The 22,335-nt window shown below is 48.5% G+C and overlaps 1 protein-coding gene across 2 annotated transcripts in view; it reads left to right on the forward strand.

Moving 5' to 3' along the window:
- GANAB (glucosidase II alpha subunit) overlaps positions 1 to 22,335 on the forward strand; it is a 156,761-nt gene that overhangs the window by 15,603 nt on the left and 118,823 nt on the right. For both annotated transcript variants that reach the window (XM_063945047.1, XM_063945048.1), the window contains exon 2: positions 225 to 323. In XM_063945047.1, coding sequence (XP_063801117.1) covers positions 225 to 323 — 99 coding nt within the window. The remainder of the gene's footprint in view (positions 1 to 224; positions 324 to 22,335) is intronic.

The raw sequence follows: 22,335 nt of genomic DNA on the forward strand, positions 1-22,335 counted from the left end.
AGGGGGCATAGGGGTGAGGAGCCAGCATACCAAGTTGAAGGAATTTAGAGTGCACTGGCTCCTTTGGACCCCTTCTATACCCCATTGTGTTAAGTGAACCCCAGTATCCCTTATGGACTACGATAAAGATATTTACCGGTAGGTATTAAAATCCTGTTTTTCCAAAGTGCTTGGCTTTTTCTGCTGCCTGGATCCCTGAACTCATTATGCTCTTTCTTTTGCAGGTTCCTTGGGCTTATAGTCCTGTTCTCGGTCTGTCTTACTCCCGCCTTGAGTGTTGATAGGAGCAACTTCAAGACATGTGAACAGAGCTCATTCTGCAAGTCAGTACCTAGTGTATTACATTGGTATTAGATAACTATTGTGCATAAAATATAATTGAACCCATAAAAGTATAATGGTAAAGAGAAACCTGTGCTTCTGGCTGTATTGTTTGGTTTCTCTTTAAATGCTGCCACCTTATGTTTATACACAATTTACTCATTTAAGGGTGAAAGGTTGTTGTTTTTTTTGGTGTATTTAACCTGTTAATTATGTACTGGTAAGCTTCCATCCTGCTTAATTAGCATATTAAGATAAATAACAAAACTGAACTTTCTCGTTCATCCACTAGGGGACACTGGAGATCTAGTGCAGCTGGGATGTGAAGGATGCAGACCGGAGGCAGCACAATCTATATAAAAAATAATAATAATAATGCACAGCTGGCTCCTCCCCCTTCACGCCCCCTAATCCCTCCAGTTTGAAAAATTGTGCTAGGAGGTGTAAGCATAGAAAGGAGCTCTTGCTCCACTAAAGTTTCTTTTTCTTTAGGATTTTTTTCTTAACTATAGCCATATCCCACCTGTCGGTAAGGAGGGTGCAGGCTCAATTGAAGTGTACTTTAACAGTACACGGAGACTAAGATCCCGGTGGAAGGGATCAGCATCTCCTACAGAAGGTCTCTAACAGTGAGTAACAGAGTGCTGCGCCTATGTATGGATTCCCCGCTGAACTGACTAAGCTCTGGCAGAGAGGCAGCTCCGGAGCGGAGCAGCGGGACAGTGCAGCTTAGGTGGCTGGCGGCCAGTGCGCACATATAACAGCTGGAAGGCTGGGGTGCAGCAGAGCCGCCTGGCAGCTTTCCTCTATCATCACCGCTATATAAGACGCTGCTGACAGTTGGATAGTAGGAGTAACGCAGCCGGATAGAAGCTAGCGGGTACATTCAATAGGAGGGGAACCAGGAGCTCCTTCCCAGCATTCGATAAGTGCATTGAGCATTCTGTCAGGCAGGAGGCACCTCGCTGCAGGGAAGCCTAGCGGCAAGGTCAACAGAAATTTTCAATGGCGGCCATTTTGGTTAGGTAAATCAGGCGCGCTGGCCGAGTGGGCTGTCCGCTAGAGGGGAGGCGGAGTTTAAAAGCACTCCTTCCCCTACTGTTATTCAAAGCAGCAGCCATGTTATACTGTATTACAGGCTGCGGGAAACAATTTAAGGTTTTTTATTTAGCGCTGACTTGTAGTTAAATGACTTTTAGAAGATCTTCTGTAATTAAAGGAGAAGGAGAAAATGATGTTAATGACGACATAATATATATATTTCTCTTGCGTCCTAGAGGATACTGGGGTCCACATTAGTACCATGGGGTATAGACTGGTCCACTAGGAGCCTTGGGCGCTTTAAGAAATCAATAGTGTGCACTGGCTCCTCCCTCTATGCCCCTCCTACCAGACTCAGTTTAGAAAATGTGCCTGGAGGAGCCGGTCACGCTTAGGGAAGCTCCTGAAGAGTTTTCTGCATTTATTTTCTATTTGTTGTTTTCAGGCACTGCTAGGTGGCATCGGCATGCCTGCTTCGTGGGACTTAGGGGGAGAACGGTCCACCTTCCTACAGAGTTAATGGTCCCGTTACTCCGCTGACACACTGAGCTCCTGAGGGAGTAATTTACAAGCCCCACCACGGCGAGCGTACCCTCCCGCGGCACGCCGCCACCCCTAACTGAGCCAGAAGAAAGAAGAAGTGGTGAGAAGGATGCCGGTGTCCTGGTTAGCGGGTCGCCAGCGGGAATGGCGGCATGAGGGTAGGAGCGCAGTGCTGACATGCAGGCTGCGCTCCGGGAGGCTCAGGAGGACATGCGGTCAGTGTATCCCGCTGTAAGGCAGGCGCGCTGAGCCACCAATGAATACCCACACTGGCTACATAGCTTAACAAGGGTTCTAACCCTCTGTTAAGCAAACGACCTCAGGCCGGGATAAAAAAAACGGGAAGCCGCGTGCCATTACGGGGGCGGGTCTTCACTCTGAGCGGATCCAGCAGCTCACAAGCGCCATTTTCCCTCTGCAGCTTACACTGGAAGGCATCACAGGGAAGCGCAGCTCCTTCACAAAGACTGCATGTGTCCTCAGCGGTACAAGGGGTCTTAGAAGGGGGTGGAGTGTTGTAGAATACTAAGCCCTATTAATGGATTTAGGGTGGCGACCCAGCTAAGTTTTACTTGGCTACAAGTATGCGGTGTGGCTGGCTCCATTTTCTGTCTCCCTCTGCGGGCTCTGTGTGGGATAAACTGTGTTTTCACCTTCTGTGTGTGTGTGTGTCCCTTCACGTTACCATGTCCAGGGACTCCGGAGACTCGCTACCCTCTCCTCAGGATAGTGCACATTCTCAGGCTAGTGGGGCAGAACCCCCATGGTTAGATTCCATTAAGGGGATAATATCTAATTTCTCTGACGTCCTAGTGGATGCTGGGAACTCCGTAAGGACCATGGGGAATAGCGGGCTCCGAAGGAGGCTGGGCACTCTAGAAAGATCTTAGACTACCTGGTGTGCACTGGCTCCTCCCACTATGACCCCCCTCCAAGCCTCAGTTAGATTTCGTGCCCGGCCGAGGTTGGATGCACACTAGGGGCTCTCCTGAGCTCTTAGAAAGTAATAGTCTTAGATTTTTTTATTTTCAGTGAGACCTGCTGGCAACAGGCTCACTGCAGCGAGGGACTAAGGGGAGAAGAAGCGAACTCGCCTGCTTGCAGCCGGATTGGGCTTCTTAGGCTACTGGACACCATTAGCTCCAGAGGGATCGACCGCAGGCCCAGCCTTGATGTTCGGTCCCGGAGCCGCGCCGCCGTCCCCCTTACAGAGCCAGAAGCAAGAAGATGGTCCGGAAAATCGGCGGCAGAAGACATCCTGTCTTCACCAAGGTAGCGCACAGCACTGCAGCTGTGCGCCATTGCTCCTCTCACACACTTCACACTTCGGTCACTGAGGGTGCAGGGCGCTGGGGGGGGCGCCCTGGGGCAGCAATAAAAACACCTTGGCTGGCTAAAATACCTCAATATATGGCCCCAGGGGCTATATATGAGGTAAATACCCCTGCCAGAATTCCATAAAAATCGGGAGAATAGGCCGCGAAAAAGGGGCGGAGCCTATCTCCTCAGCACACTGGCGCCATTTTCCCTCACAGCTCCGCTGGAAGGAAGCTCCCTAGCTCTCCCCTGCAGTCTACAAAGGGTTAATAAAGAGAGGGGGGGCACTAAATTTAGGCGCAGTATACATTATATATAAAAACAGCAGCTATAGGGGACATAACTCAGTTAGTCCCTGCATTATATAGCGCTCTGGTGTGTGCTGGCATACTCTCACTCTGTCCCCCCAAAGGGCTTTTGTGGGTCCTGTCCTCGTTTAGAGCATTCCCTGTGTGTCTGCGGTGTGTCGGTACGGCTGTGTCGACATGTTGAATGAGGAGGCTTATATGGTGACGGAACAGAGGCCGATATATGTGATGTCGCCCCCTGTGGGGCCGACACCAGAGTGGATAGATAGGTAAAAGGTATTAACCGACAGTGTCAACTCCTTACATAAAAGGGTGGATGACGTAACAGCTGTGGGACAGCCGGCTTCGCAGCCCGTGCCTGCCCAGGCGTCTCAAAGGCCATCAGGGGCTCAAAAACGCCCGCTCTCTCAGATGGCAGACACAGATGTCGACACGGAGTCTGACTCCAGTGTCGACAAGGTGGAGACATATACACAATCCACTAGGAACATCCGTGACTTGATCCCGGCAATAAAAAATGTGTTATACATTTCTGACTTTAACCCAAGCACCTCTATAAATGGGTTTTTAGGTTTGGGGAGAAAAAACAGGCAGTGTTTTGTTCCCCCATCAGATGAATAAATGAAGTGTGTGAAAAGCGTGGGTTCCCCCGTTAAGAAACTGGTAATTTATAAAAAGTTACTGATGGCGTACCCTTTCCCCCCAGGAGGATAAGTTACGCTGGGAGATATCCCCTAGGGTGGATAAGGCGCTCACACGTTTGTCAAAAAAGGTGGCACTGCCGTCTTAGGATACGGCCACTTTAATAGGTACCTGTTGATAAAAAACAGGAGGCTATCCTGAAGTCTGTATTTACACACTCAGGTACTAGACTGAGACCTGCAGATAGTGCTGCTGCAGCGTGGTCGGTGACCCTGTCAAACAGGGATACTAGTTGGCAAACATAAAAACATATTAAAGACGTCGTCTTATATATGGGGGATGCACAGAGGGATATTTTGCCGGCTGGCATCCAAAATAAATGTAATGTCCATTCTGTCAGGAGGGTATTAGAGACCTGTCACTGGACAGGTGATGCTGACTTAAAAAGCGCATAGAGAGCCTTATAAGGGTGAGGAATTATTTGGGGATGGTCTCTGGGACCTCGTATCCACAGCAACTGCTGGGAAGAAATAATTTTACCTCAGGTTTCCTCACAGACAAAGGTACAGTCCTTTCGGCTTCAGAAAAGCAAGCTGGTCAAATGGCGCTTCCTTTCTGTACAGAGACAAGGGTAGAGGGAAAAAGCTGCACCAGTCAGCCTGTTCCCAGAATCAAGATTCTTCCCCCACCTCCTGTGAGTACACACCATGACGCGGGTGCTCCACAGGTGTAGCCAGGTACGGTGGGGGGCCGTCTCAAAAATTTCAGCAATTAGTGGGCTCGCTCACAGGTGGATCCCTGTTTCTTTCAAGTAGTATTTCAGGGGTACAAGTTGGAATTCGAGATGTCTCCCCCCAGCCGTTTCCTAAAATATGCCTTGCTGACAACTCCCTCAGGCAGGGAGGCTGTGCTAGAGGCAATTAATAAGCGGTATTCCCAGCAGGTAATACTCAAGGTGCCCCTACTTCAACAAGGACGGGGTTACTATTCCACACGGGTTGGGGTACCGAAACCGCATGGTTCGGTGTGACCCATTTTATATTTAAAATCCTTGAACATAAAAAAATTAAAGTTCAAGATGGAATCGCTCAGGGCGGTTATTGCAAGCCTGGACGAGGGGGATTACATGGTATCCCGGGACATCAAGGATGCTTACCTGCATGTCCCCATTTACCATCCTCGCCAGGAGTACCTCAGATTTGTGGTACAGGATTACCATTACCAAGTCCAGACACTGCCGTTTGGACTGTACATGGCACCGAGGGTGTTTTATCAAGGTAATGGCTGAAATGATGATACTCCTTCGAAAAAAGGGAGTTGTAATTATCCCGTACTTGGACAATCTCGTTATAAGGGAGAGGTCCAAGGAGCAGTTGGTAGTCGGGGTAGCACTATTTTGGAAAGTGCTACAACAGCATAGTTGGATTCTAAACAGTCCAAAGTCACAGCTGGTTCCTATGACACGTCTACTGTTCCTGGGGATGGTTCTGGACATAAACCAGAAATAGTGTTTCTCCCGGAGGAGAAAGCCAAGGAGTTGTCATCTCTAGTCAGAGACCGCCTGAAACCAAAATAGGTAGCGGTGCATCATTGCACGCGAGTCCTGGGAAAAATGGTAGCTTCCTACGAAGCAATCCCATTAGGCAGGTTCCATACAAGAACTTTTCAGAGGGACCTGTTGGACAAGTGGTCCGGATCGTATCTTCCGATGCATAGGCTGATAACCCTGTCTCCAAGGACCAGGGTATCTCTACTGTGGTGGCTGCAGAGTGCCCATCTTCAAGAGGGCCGCAGGTTCGGCATACAGGACTAGGTCCTAGTGACCATGGATTCCAGCCTTTGAGGCTGGGGGGCAGTCACACAGGGAAGAAACTTCCAGGGACTTTGGTCAAGTCAGGTTATTTCCCTACACATAAATATTCTGGATCTGAGGGCCATTTACAATGCCCTGAGGCCAGCAAGGCCTCTGCTTCAAAACCAGCCGGTACTGATCCAATCAGACAACATCACGGCAGTCGCCCATGTAAACCAACAGGGCGGCACAAGAAGCAGGATGGCGATGGCAGAAGCCACAATGATTCTCCGATAGGCGGAAAATCATGTGTTAGCACTGTCAGCAGTGTTCATTCCCGGAGTGGACAACTGGGAAGCAGATCTTCTCAACAGACACGACCTCCACCCTGGAGAATGGGGACTTCCTCCAGAAGTCTTCCAATAGGATTGTACACCATTGGGAAAGGCCACAGGTGGACATGATGGCGTCCCGCCTCAACAAAAAGCTATAAAAGATATTGCACCAGGTCAAGGGACCCTCAGGCGATAGCTATGGACGCTCTGGTAACACCGTGGGTGTACCAGTCGGTTTATGTGTTCTCCCCTCTGCCTCTCATACCAAAGGTACTGAGAATAATAAGAAGGCGAGGAGTAAGAACGATACTCGTGGATGGCCAAGAAGAGCTTGGTACCCAGAACTTCAAGAATTTATATCAGAGGACCCATGGCCTCTGCCACTCAGACAGGACCTGCGGCAGCAGGGGCCCTGTCTGTTCCAAGACTTACCGCGGCTGCGTTTGACGGCATGGCGGTTGAACGCCGGATCCTGAAGGAAAAGGGCATTCCGGAGGAAGTCATTCCTACGCTTACTAAAGCCAGGAAAGAGGTTACAGCAACTCATTATCACCGCATATGGCGAAAATATGTTGCATGGTGTGAGGCCGAAAGGGCCCCAACAGAGGAATTTCAACTAGGTCGATTTCTGCATTTCCTGCAAGCAGGAGTGACTATGGGCCTTAAATTGGGTTCCATTAAGGTACAGATCTCGGCTCTGTCGATTTTCTTTCAAAAAGAACTAGCTTCAGTACCTGAAGTTCAGACATTTATAAAAGGAGTGCTGCATAGTCAGCCCCCGTTTGTGCCTCCTGTGGCACCTTGGGATCTCAACGTGGTGTTGAGTTTCTTAAAATCACATTGGTTTGAACCACTAAAAACCGTGGATCTGAAATATCTCACGTGGAAGGTGGTTATGTTATTGGCCTTGGCTTCTGCCAGGCGAGTATCAGAATTGGCGGCTTTGTCTTGTAAAAGCCCTTCTTTGATTTTCCATATGGATAGGGCAGAATTGAGGACTCGTCCCCAGTTTCTCCCAAAGGTGGTGTCAGCATTTCATCTGAACGAGCCTATTGTGGTGCCTGCGGCTACTAGGGACTTGGAGGACTCCAAGTTGCTAGACGTTGTCAGGGCACTAATAATATATGTTTCCAGAACGGCTAGAGTCAGAAAATCTGACTCGCTGTTTATCCTATATGCACCTAACAAGCTGGGTGCTCCTGCTTCTAAGCAGACTATTGCTCGTTGGATTTGTAGTACAATTCAGCTTGCACATACTGTGGCAGGCCTGCCACAGCCAAAATCTATCAATGCCCATTCCACAAGGAAGGTGGGCTCATCTTGGGCGGCTGCCCGAGGGGTCTCGGCTTTACAACTTTGCCGAGCAGCTACTGGGTCAGGGGCAAACACGTTTGCAAAATTCTACAAATTTGATACCCTGGCTGAGGAGGACCTGGAGTTCTCTCATTCGGTGCTGCAGAGTCATCCGCACTCTCCCGCCCGTTTGGGAGCTTTGGTATAATCCCCATGGTCCTTACGGAGTTCCCAGCATCCACTAGGACGTCAGAGAAAATAAGAATTTACTCACCGGTAATTCTATTTCTCGTAGTCCGTAGTGGATGCTGGGCGCCCATCCCAAGTGCGGTTTATCTGCAATACTTGTACATAGTTATTGTTAACTAAATCGGGTTATTGTTGAGCCATCTGTTGAGAGGCTCTATTGTTTCATACTGTTAACTGTGTTTCATATCACGAGTTGTACGGTGTGATTGGTGTGGCTGGTATGAGTCTTACCCGGGATTCAAAATCCTTCCTTATTGTGTACGCTCGTCCGGGCACAGTACCTAACTGAGGCTTGGAGGGGGGTCATAGTGGGAGGAGCCAGTGCACACCAGGTAGTCCTAAATCTTTCTAGAGTGCCCAGCCTCCTTCGGAGCCCGCTATTCCCCATGGTCCTTACGGAGTTCCCAGCATCCACTACGGACTACGAGAAATAGAATTACCGGTGAGTAAATTCTTATTATTTCTACTAAATTATCCCATACTGAGAAAGAGACGCAATACTTAAGACAGACTATGGATGACCTGATGAATAGAGATTCAGTCCCCATACTAGCGTCTCAGACCCCTGCCATTTGTCACGTAAGATAGTCTTACCTGTTCCTGGGGCAGCATCCTTAAAGGACACCGCTGACCGCAAGATTGAGACCACTCTCAAAACTTTATATACTGCTGCTGGGGTGGCCAAGAGACCCACTATTGCTTGTGCCTGGATTACGAAGGCCATTGCTAAGTGGTCAGGTAACCTAATTGACGGATTAGATTCCTTACCCAGGGGGAGATAATTTTACTCTTACAGCATATTCAGGACTCTGCTACCTTTATGGTGGAGGCCTTAAAGGAAATTGGTTTGATCAACGCATGCACCACTGCCATGGCAGTGTCCGTACGCAGAGGCTTGTGGTTACGCCAATGGACTGCGGATTCCAGGAAAGGCGTGGATAGCCTACCATTCAAATACGTGGATATCCAAGGCTACGGTGGGTAAGTCTACGTACCTTCTTTCCGCAGCACCGCCAGCTAGGAAAACCTACTCTTCTCCAACTCTGCAGTCCTTTTGGACAGCGAAATTCAAAGGCAAATCCAAAGGTGGTTCTACTGCCTTCAAAGGTAATCGAGGTAAACCCAAAAAACAGGAGGCTGCAGGTTCTCAGGAACAGACTTCCGGTTCTACTTCCTCAAAGCCTTCTGCATGACGGTGGACCGCACTGCCTGGAAGACAGGCAGGTGGGAGCCCGGTTACGTTATTTCAGTCACATTTGGGCAACATCATGCCAAGATTCCTGGGTCAAAGACCTTATCGGCCAGATATACAGACTGGAGTTCCAGGAACTCCCACCTCACAGATTCTTCAAATCAGGCTTACCAGCTTCTCCAGAAGCAGGTCTGATTTTGCAGGCAGCAATCCAGAAGCTGGTACAATCTCAGGTCATTGTCCCAATTCCAGTTCCCCTACAAAACGAAGCTTATTACTCCAGCCTGTTTGTGGTACCAAAACCGGATGGTTTGGTAAGGCCCATTTTAAACCTCAAGTCACTGAACCCTTACTTAAGGGTGTTCAAGTTCAGGATGGAGTCTCTGAGAGCGGTCTGGAGGAGGGAGAATTTCTGTTGCCTTTGGACATCAAGGATGCGTACCTTCATATCCCGATTTGGCCGCCTCATCAGGCTTACTTACGGTTTGCATTACAGGACTGTCACTACCAGTTCCAGGCCCTGCCATATGGTATTCACCAAGGTAGTGGCAGAGATGATTGAGTGAACATAATACCGCACCTGGACATCCTGATGATCAAAGCACCATCCAGGGAGAGGTTGTTGGACAGCATTGCCCTCTCAACCCGGGATCAGTACGAAATCCAGCTGGACGGGATCCCGGCGGTCGAAATACCGACACCGGAATCCCGACCAGCACAATCCCGACAGGGTGGGCGAGCGGAACGCAGCCCCTCGCGGCCTCGCTGCGCTCGCCACGATGCGGGCACCTATATGGGTGGACACCCACGGAGGGAGAATGTCGGGATTGTGCCGGACGGAATTCCGGTGTCGGTATTTCGACTGCCGGGATTCCGTCCGGGGGGATGTTGACCGCATCCCCTCAACCCGATTACTCCAAGATCACGGGTGGATTCTGAACCTCCCAAAATCCCACCTGGAACCGACATGGAGGCTTCCGTTCCTGGGGACTGGATACGGAGTACCCAGTCCCCAGGAACGGAAGCCTCCATGTCCGGAGGCACAGAAGGTATTCCTTCCGTTGGAAAATGCGTTGGTAATCCAGTCGATGGTGTGGGAAGTTCTAAAGTCAACCTGGATATCAGTGCATCTATGGTTTCGCCTTCTGGGGAAGATGGTAGCTTCTTATGAGGCTCTGCATTACGGTAGGTTTCACGCAAGACCCTTCCAGCTGGATCTGTTGGACAAATGGTCCGGATTGGATCTTCACATGCACCAGAGGATACATCTGTCGCCAAAAGCCATGATTTCTCTTCTGTGGTGGCTTCAGACTTCTCACCTGACCGAGGGTCGACGGTTCGGAATTCAAAATTGGATTCTGCACAGACGCAAGCCTCAGAGGCTGGGGAGCAGTCACCCAGGGGGAACAGTTCCAAGGAAAATGGTCAAGTCTGGAAACCATTCTTCTGATCAACGTTCTGGAACTAAGGGCCATATACAACGCTCTTCTACAGGCATCGCATCTTCAAGATCAAGCCATTCCAGTTCAGTTGGACAATGTGACGGCTGTAACGTACATAAATCGACAGGGCGGAACGAAAAGCAGAGCAGCAATGTCGGAGGTAACGAGAATTCTCCTAAGGGCAGAAAGTCACGCGGTGGCACTGTCGGCAATCTTCATTCCGGGAGTAGACGACTGGGAAGTGAACTTGTTCAGCAGACACGACCTCCACCAAGGAGAGTGGGGACTTCACCCGCAGGTGTTCGAGTCCTTGGCATGTCGGTGGGGGACTCCACAAATAGACATGATGGCCTCTCGTCTCAACAAGAAGCTCAGACGGTATTGTTACAGGTCGAGGGAGCCACAAGCAGTGGCGGTGGACGCTCTGGTGACTCCATGGGTCTACCAGATGATTTACGTGTTTCCACCTCTTCCATTGGTCTCAAGAATTTTCAAAAGAATAAAAAGGGAAAAAGTTCAAGCAATTCTCATTGCTCTGGATTGGCAAGAAGGGCCTGGTACGCAGATCTACTGGAGATGCTCCTAGAAGACCCGTGGCCTCTGCCTCTTCGCGAGGATCTTCTGCAACAGAGGCCGTTCGTCTATCAAGACTTAACACTGCTACATTTGATGGCATGGAGGTTGAGCGTCAAATTCTAGCCCTGAAGGGGAACCCGGACAGGGTTATTCCAACCCTGATCCAAGCCAGGAAAGGGGTAACGTCTAAACACTACCACGGTATTTGGGGAAAAATACGTCTCGTGGTGTGAGAACAGGAAATTTCCTACAGTGGAATTTTAACCTGGACCGTTTCCTCCTTTTTCTACAGCCAGGTGTGGATGTGGGCCTAGGTTTGGGCTCCTTGAAAGTCCAGATTTCAGCCTTATCCATTTTCTTCCAGAAACAATTGGCTTCCCTCCCTGAAGTTCAGACGTTCTTGAAGGGTGTTCTGCACATCCAACCGCACCTTGGGATCTCAACGTGTTGTTGCAGTTTCTACAATCGTAAAGGCTCAAACCATTCCAGGAGGTTGACGTAAAGTTTCTTACGTGGAGTACCATTACACTGTTGGCCTTAGCTTCAGCGAGGCGCGTGTTGGAACTGGGGGCGTTGTCTCAAAAGAGCCCCTATTTGATTTTTCTTGAAGATAGAGCTGAACTTAGAACGCGTCAGCAATTTCTTCCTAAGGTGGTGTCCGAGTTTCATATCAACCAACCTATTGTGGTTCCGGTGCTCACAAACACCTCTGCTACCTCAAAGTCCTTGGATGTTGTGAGGGCTTTGAAGATCTATGTGAAGCGGACAGCCTGTCACAGAAAATCTGACTTGCTGTTTGTTCTCTATGATCCCACGAAAATTGTGTCCTGCTTCAGAGCAGTCTTTTGCTCGCTGGATCAGGTGTACTATCCAGCAGGCTTACTCTACGGCAGGATTGGAAAAGAGAAGGAAAAGACTGTACTATTGGTGCACACACTGAGGAGTGATTTAATTATCACTTCTCCTTTAAAACTTAACTTTTATTATTGTTATCATAAGAATGATGTGAAATATCTTTATTTGGACTGCAAGTTGAGGCGAAACATAGAGGTTAAAATTATTGACATAGACAAAACATACAAAGGTGCAATGAAAGTAATAAATGTGAATAAAGATTAAAAATGTGTCAGTGTGTTTTATTCTATTGTCCTAACAATATGGTATGTATCCTACGTTGAGCCAGTAATTCATTTTTTACTTCTGATTCATCCACGCTATATCTGCCAATGTTAATCTCACTCTTTAGTAATAGACAACACTTTTATAGGAACTATATTCCTGTACATTCTCATAGGATATATTGGTGGGACATTGACAATTAGTATGTATGAGTCTTGAATTCCTATGGTATAGGTGGTGTGTTGGGGAGTATAGGCCTTATTAATATTACAATGATGATTCAAAATTATATATTGAATTCAGACCAAAACATATAAATCAATTATTGCTGCATCTGATTTGAATAGAGGGCGCTTTAACAGCTGTTAATTTGTCATGCAGGTCATTTGCAATATTCAGTAATCTTACTTTCTCTATCGTCCTAAGTGGATGCTGGGGTTCCTGAAAGGACCATGGGGAATAGCGGCTCCGCAGGAGACAGGGCACAAAAAAGTAAAGCTTTTACCAGATCAGGTGGTGTGCACTGGCTCCTCCCCCCATGACCCTCCTCCAGACTCCAGTTAGATTTTGTGCCCGAACGAGAAGGGTGCAATCTAGGTGGCTCTCCTAAAGAGCTGCTTAGAGAAAGTTTAGCTTAGGTTTTTTACTTTACAGTGAGTCCTGCTGGCAACAGGATCACTGCAACGAGGGACTTAGGGGAGAAGTAGTGAACTCACCTGCGTGCAGAGTGGATTTGCTGCTTGGCTACTGGACACTAGCTCCAGAGGGACGATCACAGGTACAGCCTGGATGGTCACCGGAGCCGCGCCGCCGGCCCCCTTGCAGACGCTGAAGAGAGAAGAGGTCCAAAATCGGCGGCTGAAGACTCCTGAGTCTTCATAAAGGTAGCGCACAGCACTGCAGCTGTGCGCCATTTTCCTCTCAGCACACTTCACACAACAGTCACTGAGGGTGCAGAGCGCTGGGGGGGGCGCTCTGAGAGGCAAATAAAAACCTTATTAGAGGCAAAAAATACCTCACATATAGCCCACAGAGGCTATATGGAGATATTTAACCCCTGCCTAACTTCAAAAATAGCGGGAGACGAGGCCGCCGAAAAAGGGGCGGGGCCTATCTCCTCAGCACACAGCGCCATTTTCTCTCACAGAAAAGCTGGAGAGAAGGCTCCCAGGCTCTCCCCTGCACTGCACTACAGAAACAGGGTTAAAACAGAGAGGGGGGGCACTGATTTTGGCGATATTGTATATATATAAAAGATGCTATAAGGGAGAAACACTTATATAAGGTTGTCCCTATATAATTATAGCGTTTTTGGTGTGTGCTGGCAGACTCTCCCTCTGTCTCCCCAAAGGGCTAGTGGGTCCTGTCCTCTGTCAGAGCATTCCCGGTGTGTGTGCTGTGTGTCGGTACGTGTGTGTCGACATGTATGAGGACGATGTTGGTGAGGAGGCGGAGAAATTGCCTGTAATGGTGATGTCACTCTCTAGGGAGTCGACACCGGAATGGATGGCTTATTTAGAGAATTACGTGAGAATGTCAACACGCTGCAAGGTCGGTTGACGACATGAGACGGCCGACAATCTATTAGGACCGGTCCAGGCGTCTCAGAAACACCGTCAGGGGTTTTAAAAAACGCCCATTTACCTCAGTCGGTCGACACAGACACAGACACGGACACTGAATACAGTGTCGACGGTGAATAAACAAACGTATTTCTCATTAGGGCCACACGTTAAGGGCAATGAAGGAGGTGTTACGTGTTTCTGATACTACAAGTACCACAAGAAAGGGTATTATGTGGGAGTGAAAAAACTACCTGTAGTTTTTCCTGAATCAGATAAAATAAAATGAAGTGTGTGATGATGCGTAGGGTTACCCCGATAGCAAATATTGGCGTTATACCCTTTCCCGCCAGAAATTAGGGTACGTTGGGAAACACCCCTTAGGGTGATAAGGCGCTCACACGCTTATCAAGTGGCGTTACCGTCTCCAGATACGGCCGCCCTCAAGGAGCCAGCTGATAGGAAGCTGGAAAAATATCCTAAAAAGTATATACACACATACGGTGGTTATACTGCGACCAGCGATCGCCATCAGCCTGGAGATGCAGTGCTGGGTTGGCTTGGTCGGATTCCCTGACTGAAAATATTTTATTCATGTAGAGCATTTAATAGGATGCATTCTATATATATGTATGTGAGATGCACAGAGGGATATTTGCTCTCTGGCATCAAGATAAGTGCGTTGTCCATATCTCCCAGAAGATGTCAGGGACACGACAGTGGTCAGGTGATACAGATCCCATACGGCAGATGGAAGTATTGCTGTATAAAGGGAAGGAGTTATTTGGGGGTCGGTCCATCGGACCTGGGGACCACAGCAACAGCTGGGAAATCCAACCTTTTTTACCCCAAGTTACATCTCAGCTAAAAAAGACACCGTCTTTTCAGCCTCAATCTTTCCTTTCCCATGAGGGCATGCAGGCAAAAGGCCAGTCATATCTGCCCAGACATAGAGGTAAGGGAAGTAGACTGCAGCAGGCAGCCCTTTCCCAGGAAAAGAAGCCCTCCACCGCGTCTGCCAAGTCCTCAGCATGACGCTGGGGCCGTGCAAGCGGACTCAAGGTGGGGGGGTAGTCTCAAGAGTCTCAGGGCGCAGTGGGATCACTCGCAAGTTGACCCCTAGATCGTACGAGTATTATCCCAGGGGTAAAGATTGGAGAGTCGAGACATCTTCTCCTCGCAGCTTCCTGAAGTCTGCTTTACCAACGGCTCCCTCCGACAGGGAGGCAGCATTGGAAACAATTCACAAGCTGTATATCCAGCAGGTGATAATCAAAGTACCCCTCCTACGACAAGGAAAAGGGTATTATTTTTCCACACTATATTGTGGTACTGAAGCCAGACGGCTTGGTGACACATAGTCTAAATCTAAAATGTTTTGAACACTTACATAAAAGGTTCAAATCGAGATAAAGTCACTCAGAGCAGTGATAGCGAACCGGAAAAAAGGGGACTATATGGTGTCCCTGGACATCAAGGATTACCTCCATGTCCAAAATTTGTCCTTCTCATCAAGGGTACCTCTGGTTCGTGGTACAGAACTGTCAATATCAGTTTCAGACGATGCCGTTTGAATTATCCACGGCACCCCGGGCCTTTTTACCAAGGTAATGGCCGAAAAGATGTTTCTTCAAAGAAAAAAGGCATCTAAATTATCCCTTACTTGCACGACCTAAAAAGGGCAAGTTCCAGAGAACAGTTGGAGGTCGGAAGAGCACTATCTAAAGTAGTTCTTCGACGGCACGACTGGATTCTAAATATTCCAAGAATCGCAGCTGTTTTCCGACGATACGTCTGCTGTTCCTAGGGATGATTCTGGACACGGTTCAGAAAAAGGTTTTTCTTCCCGAGGAAAAAGCCAAGGAGTTATCCGACCTGTCAGGAACCTCCTAAAACCAGGAAAGGTGTCTGTACATCAATGCACAAGAGTCCTGGGAAAAATGGTGGCTTTTTACGAAGCAATTCCATTCGGCAGATTCCATGCAAGAATTTTCCAAAGGGATCTGTTGGACAAATGGTCAGGGTCGCATCCTCAGATGCACCTGCGAATAACCCTGTCGCCAAGGACAAGGGTATATCTTCTGTGGTGGTTGCAAAAGGCTCATCTATTGGAGGGCCGCAGATTCGGCATACAGGATTTGATCCTGGTGACCACGGACGCCAGCCTGAGAGGTTGGGGAGCAGTCACACAAGGAAGAAACTTCCAGGGGGTATGGACGAACCTGGAAAAGTCTATTCACATAAACATTCTGGTACTAAGAGCAATCTAAAATGCTCTAAGCCAGGCGGAACCACTCCTGCAAGGAAAACCGGTGTTGATTCAGTCGGACAACATCACGGCGGTCGCCCATGTAAACAGACAGGGCGGCACAAGAAGCAGGAGTGCAATGGCAGAAGCTGCCAAGATTCTTCGCTGGGCGGAGAATCACGTAATAGCACTGTCAGCAGTGTTCTTCCCGGGCGTGGACAACTGGGAAGCAGACTTCCTCAGCAGACACGATATACACCCGGGAGAGGGGGGTCTTCATCCAGAAGTCTTCCACATGCTAATAAACTGTTGGGAAAGACCAATGGTAGACATGATGGCGTCTCGCCTCAACAAGAAACTGGACAAGTATTGCGCCAGGTCAAGAGATCCACAGGCAATAGCTGTGGACGCACTGGTAACACCTTGGGTGTACAAATCAGTATATGTGTTTCCTCCTCTGCCTCTCATACCAAGGGTATTGAAGATTATACGGTGAGGAGGAGTAAGAAATACTAGTGGCTCCGGATTGGCCAAGAAGGACTTGGTACCCGGAACTTCAAGAGTTGGTCACGGACGACCCGTGCCCTCTACTTCTGAGAAGGGACCTGCTACAACAGGGTCCCTGTCTCTTTCAAGACTTACCGCGGCTGCGTTTGACGGCATGGCGGTTGAACGCCAGATCCTAAAAGGGAAAGGCATTCCAGAAGAAGTCATTCCTACCTTGATTAAGGCAAGGAAGGAAGTCACCGCGAAACATTATCACCGCATTTGGCGAAAATATGTCGCGTGGTGCGAGGATCGGAGTGTTCCGACGGAGGAATTTCAACTGGGTCGTTTCCTACATTTCCTACAATCAGGATTGTCTAGGGGTCTCAAATTGAGATCTATTAAGGTTCAAATTTCGGCCCTGTCAATATTCTTCCAAAAAGAATTGGCCTCAGTTCCTGAGGTACAGACTTTTGTTAAAGGAGTACTGCATATACAGCCTCCTGTGGTGCCTCCGGTGGCACCGTGGGATCTAAATGTAGTTTTAGATTTCCTCAAATCCCATTGGTTTGAACCATTGAAAAAGGTGGATTTTAAATATCTCACATGGAAAGTGACTATGTTACTGGCCCTGGCTTCCGCCAGGAGAGTATCTGAATTGGCGGCTTTATCTTATAAAAGCCCTTATCTAATCTTCCATTCGGATAGGGCAGAACTGAGGACTCGTCCGCATTTTCTCCCTAAGGTGGTATCAGCGTTTCACCTGAACCAACCTATTGTGGTGCCTGCGGCCACTGGCGACTTGGAGGACTCCAAGTTGTTGGACGTTGTCAGAGCCTTAAAAATATACATTTCAAGGACGGCTGAAGTCAGAAAATCTGACTCGCTGTTGATACTATATGCACCCAACAAGTTGGGTGCCCCTGCTTCTAAGCAGACGATTGCTCGTTGGATTTGTAACACAATTCAACTTGCTCATTCTGTGGCAGGCCTGCCACAGCCTAAATCTGTTAAGGCCCATTCCACAAGGAAGGTGGGCTCATCTTGGGCGGCTGCCCGAGGGGTCTCGGCATTACAATTCTGCCGAGCAGCTACGTGGTCGGGGGAAAACACGTTTGTAAAATTCTACAAATTTGATACCCTGGCAAAAGAGGACTTGGAATTCTCTCATTCGGTGCTGCAGAGTCATCCGCACTCTCCCGCCCGTTTGGGAGCTTTGGTATAATCCCCATGGTCCTTTCAGGAACCCCAGCATCCACTTAGGACGATAGAGAAAATAAGAATTTACTTACCGATAATTCTATTTCTCGGAGTCCGTAGTGGATGCTGGGCGCCCATCCCAAGTGCGGATTATCTGCAATACTGTACATAGTTATTGTTAACAAATTCGGGTTATATTGTTAAGGAGCCATCTTTAAGAGGCTCTTTCTGTTATCATACTGTTAACTGGGTTTAGATCACAAGTTGTACGGTGTGATTGGTGTGGCTGGTATGAGTCTTACCCGGGATTCAAATTGCCTCCCTTATTGTGTACGCTCGTCCGGGCACGGTACCTAACTGGAGTCTGGAGGAGGGTCATGGGGGGAGGAGCCAGTGCACACCACCTGATCTGGTAAAAGCTTTACTTTTTTGTGCCCTGTCTCCTGCGGAGCCGCTATTCCCCATGGTCCTTTCAGGAACCCCAGCATCCACTACGGACTCCGAGAAATAGAATTATCGGTAAGTAAATTCTTATTATTGCACTGAGGGATGTTGTTGTAGTGAGCATAATACACCGTCCAAAAAAAAAAAAAATTTTATATATATATAAATATAAATTGAGTAAATAAGAGCGCCTAATAGTGTCTGTATAGTGATCTATATATTCAAATTATAAAGATAACTTAGCTCATAAAACTTTCAGCCTGATAATTCTTAGAAGTAGGACATGTAAAAGAGAGAGAAAAGCAACATAGTGTGTACTGTTTTCAAACGTTTTTCAAAGATTCAAGCATTAGGAACTTTGCCGGTTCCAATAATTTGATGAGGGAGCAGAATAAAATAAAAACAGTAACAATTTATTACACACAGTCCTGCCACAAACGCAGGTGGCAGATATACAATCTAAAATCTAAAAAACAGCTCGTCTGATCATAAGTGTAGGATATAATCAAGAAACACTAACAGTTGTAGCGTCTATGCATTCATTTGGGTAATATTCAAGGTTAAGGCTGAAACATCTATTATAATATTATACATAATAACGTGGTAACTGGCTGAACATTGATTTAGTGCTTGGATATGGACATAGAGGCACGCTGAACACACGCTGCCCACGCGCGTGTTCCGCCGTTACTCGGACAGCTTCATCAGGGCTTGAACCCGAATGCCTCTACTGGCAGATAATTTTCTCTGACGTCCTAGTGGATGCTGGGAACTCCGTAAGGACCATGGGGAATAGCGGCTCCGCAGGAGACTGGGCACAAAAGTAAAAGCTTTATGACTAGCTGGTGTGCACTGGCTCCTCCCCCTATGACCCTCCTCCAAGCCTCAGTTAGATTTTTGTGCCCGGCCGAGAAGGGTGCATGCTAGGTAGCTCTCCTGAGCTGCTTAGAGTAAAAGTTTAAATAGGTTTTTTATTTTCAGTGAGACCTGCTGGCAACAGGCTCACTGCATCGTGGGACTAAGGGGAGAAGAAGCGAACTCACCTGCATGCAGAGTGGATTGGGCTTCTTGGCTACTGGACATTAGCTCCAGAGGGACGATCACAGGCTCAGCCTGGATGGGTCCCGGAGCCGCGCCGCCGGCCCCCTTACAGAGCCAGAAGAGCGAAGAGGTCCGGAAAAATCGGCGGCAGAAGACGTTCCTGTCTTCAATAAGGTAGCGCACAGCACTGCAGCTGTGCGCCATTGCTCTCAGCACACTTTACACTCCGGTCACTGAGGGTGCAGGGCGCTGGGGGGGAGCGCCCTGAGACGCAATAAAACACGTTTTAAACCTTATATGGCTAAAGAAATGCATCACGTATAGCTCCTGGGCTATATGGATGCATTTAACCCCTGCCAGTTTTCCTAAAAAAAGCGTGAGAAAAGGCCGCCGAAAAGGAGGCGGAGCCTATCTCCTCAGCACACAAGCGCCATTTTCCCTCACAGCTCCGCTGGAAGGATGGCTCCCTGACTCTCCCCTGCAGTCCTGCTACAGAATCAGGGTAAAACAAGAGAGGGGGGGCACTAATTGGCAGATAATACAAATACAGCAGCTATAGAAGGGAGAAACACTTATATAAGGTTATCCCTGTGTATATATATAGCGCTCTGGTGTGTGCTGGCAAACTCTCCCTCTGTCTCCCCAAAGGGCTCGTGGGGTCCTGTCCTCTATCAGAGCATTCCCTGTGTGTGTGCTGTGTGTCGGTACGATTGTGTCGACATGTATGAGGAGGAAAATGATGTGGAGGCGGAGCAATTGCCTGTAATAGTGATGTCACCCCCTAGGGAGTCGACACCTGACTGGATGGTCGTATGGAAGGAATTACGTGACAGTGTCAGCACTTTGCAAAAAAACTGTTGACGACATGAGACAGCCGGCAAATCAGTTAGTGCCTGTCCAGGCGTCTCAAACACCGTCAGGGGCTCTAAAGCGCCCGTTACCTCAGATGGTCGACACAGACCCAGACACGGATACTGACTCCAGCGTCGACGGTGACGAGACAAACGTAATGTCCAGTAGGGCCACACGTTACATGATCACGGCAATGAAGGAGGCTTTCAACATTTCTGATACTACAAGTACCACAAAAAGGGGTATTATGTGGGGTGTGAAAAAACTACCCATAGTTTTTCCTGAATCAGATGAATTAAATGAGGTGTGTGACAAAGCGTGGGTTTCCCCCGATAAAAAACTGCTGATTTCTAATAAATTATTGGCATTATACCCTTTCCCGCCAGAGGTTAGGGCGCGTTGGGAAACACCCCCTAGGGTAGATAAGGCGCTCACACGCTTATCAAAACAAGTGGCGTTGCCGTCTCCTGATACGGCCGCCCTCAAGGAACCAGCTGATAGAAAGCTGGAAAATATCCTAAAGGGTATATACACACATACTGGTGTTATACTACGACCAGCAATCGCCTCAGCCTGGATGTGCAGCGCTGGAGTGGCTTGGTCGGATTCCCTGACTGAAAATATTGATACCCTGGATAGGGACAGTATATTATTGACTATAGAGCATTTAAAGGATGCATTACTATATATGCGAGATGCACAGAGGGATATTTGCACCCTTGCATCAAGAGTAAGTGCGCTGTCCATTTCTGCCAGAAGAAGTTTATGGACACGACAGTGGTCAGGTGATGCGGATTCCAAACGGCATATGGAAGTTTTGCCGTATAAAGGGGAGGAGTTATTTGGGGTCTGTCTATCGGACCTGGTGGCCACGGCGACGGCTGGGAAATCCACCTTTTTACCCCAGGTCACCTCTCAGCAGAAAAAGACACCGTCTTTTCAAACTCAGTCCTTTCGTCCCCATAAGGGCAAGCGGGCAAAAGGCCACTCATTTCTGCCCCGGGGCAGAGGAAGGGGAAAAAAACTGCAGCAGGCAGCCTCTTCCCAGGATCAGAAGCCCTCCCCCGCTTCTGCCAAGTCTTCAGCATGACGCTGGGGCTTTACAAGCGGACTCAGGCACGGTAGGGGCCCGTCTCAAAAATTTCAACGCGCAGTGGGCTCACTCGCAAGTGGACCCCTGGATCCTGCAGGTAGTATCACAGGGGTACAAATTGGAATTCGAGACGTCTCCCCCTCGCCGGTTCCTGAAGTCTGCTCTACCAACGTCTCCCTCCGACAGGGAGGCAGTATTGGAAGCTATTCACAAGCTGTATTCCCAGCAGGTGATAATCAAGGTACCCCTCCTACAACAGGGAAAGGGGTATTACTCCACGCTGTTTGTGGTACCGAAGCCGGACGGCTCGGTGAGACCGATTTTTAAATCTAAAATCCTTGAACACTTACATAAAAAGGTTCAAATTCAAGATGGAGTCACTCAGAGCAGTGATAGCGAACCTGGAAGAAGGGGACTATATGGTGTCTCTGGACATCAAAGATGCTTATCTCCATGTCCCAATCTACCCTTCTCACCAAGGGTACCTCAGGTTTGTGGTACAAAACTGTCATTATCAGTTTCAGACGCTGCCGTTTGGATTGTCCACGGCACCACGGGTCTTTACCAAGGTAATGGCCGAAATGATGATTCTTCTTCGAAGAAAAGGCGTCTTAATTATCCCTTACTTGGACGATCTCCTGATAAGGGCAAGGTCCAGGGAACAGTTAGAGGTCGGAGTAGCACTATCTCAGGTAGTGCTACGTCAGCACGGGTGGATTCTAAATATTCCAAAATCGCAGCTGATTCCAACAACACGTCTACTGTTCCTAGGGATGATTCTGGACACAGTCCAGAAAAAGGTGTTTCTCCCGGAGGAGAAGGCCAGGGAGTTATCCGAGCTAGTCAGGAACCTCCTGAAACCAGGACAAGTGTCAGTGCATCAATGCACGAGGGTCCTGGGAAAGATGGTGGCTTCTTACGAAGCGATTCCATTCGGAAGATTCCATGCAAGAACTTTTCAGTGGGATCTGCTGGACAAATGGTCCGGATCGCATCTTCAGATGCATCAGCGGATAACCCTATCTCCAAGGACAAGGGTGTCTCTCCTGTGGTGGTTGCAGAGTGCTCATCTTCTAGAGGGCCGCAGATTCGGCATTCAGGACTGGATTCTGGTGACCACGGATGCCAGCCTGAGAGGCTGGGGAGCAGTCACACAGGGAAGAAATTTCCAGGGCTTGTGGTCAAGCATGGAAACGTCTCTTCACATAAATATCCTGGAACTAAGGGCAATTTACAATG

The sequence above is a fragment of the Pseudophryne corroboree genome, chromosome 11, assembly GCF_028390025.1.
Source record: "Pseudophryne corroboree isolate aPseCor3 chromosome 11, aPseCor3.hap2, whole genome shotgun sequence".
In the NCBI taxonomy this organism is placed as follows: domain Eukaryota; kingdom Metazoa; phylum Chordata; class Amphibia; order Anura; family Myobatrachidae; genus Pseudophryne; species Pseudophryne corroboree.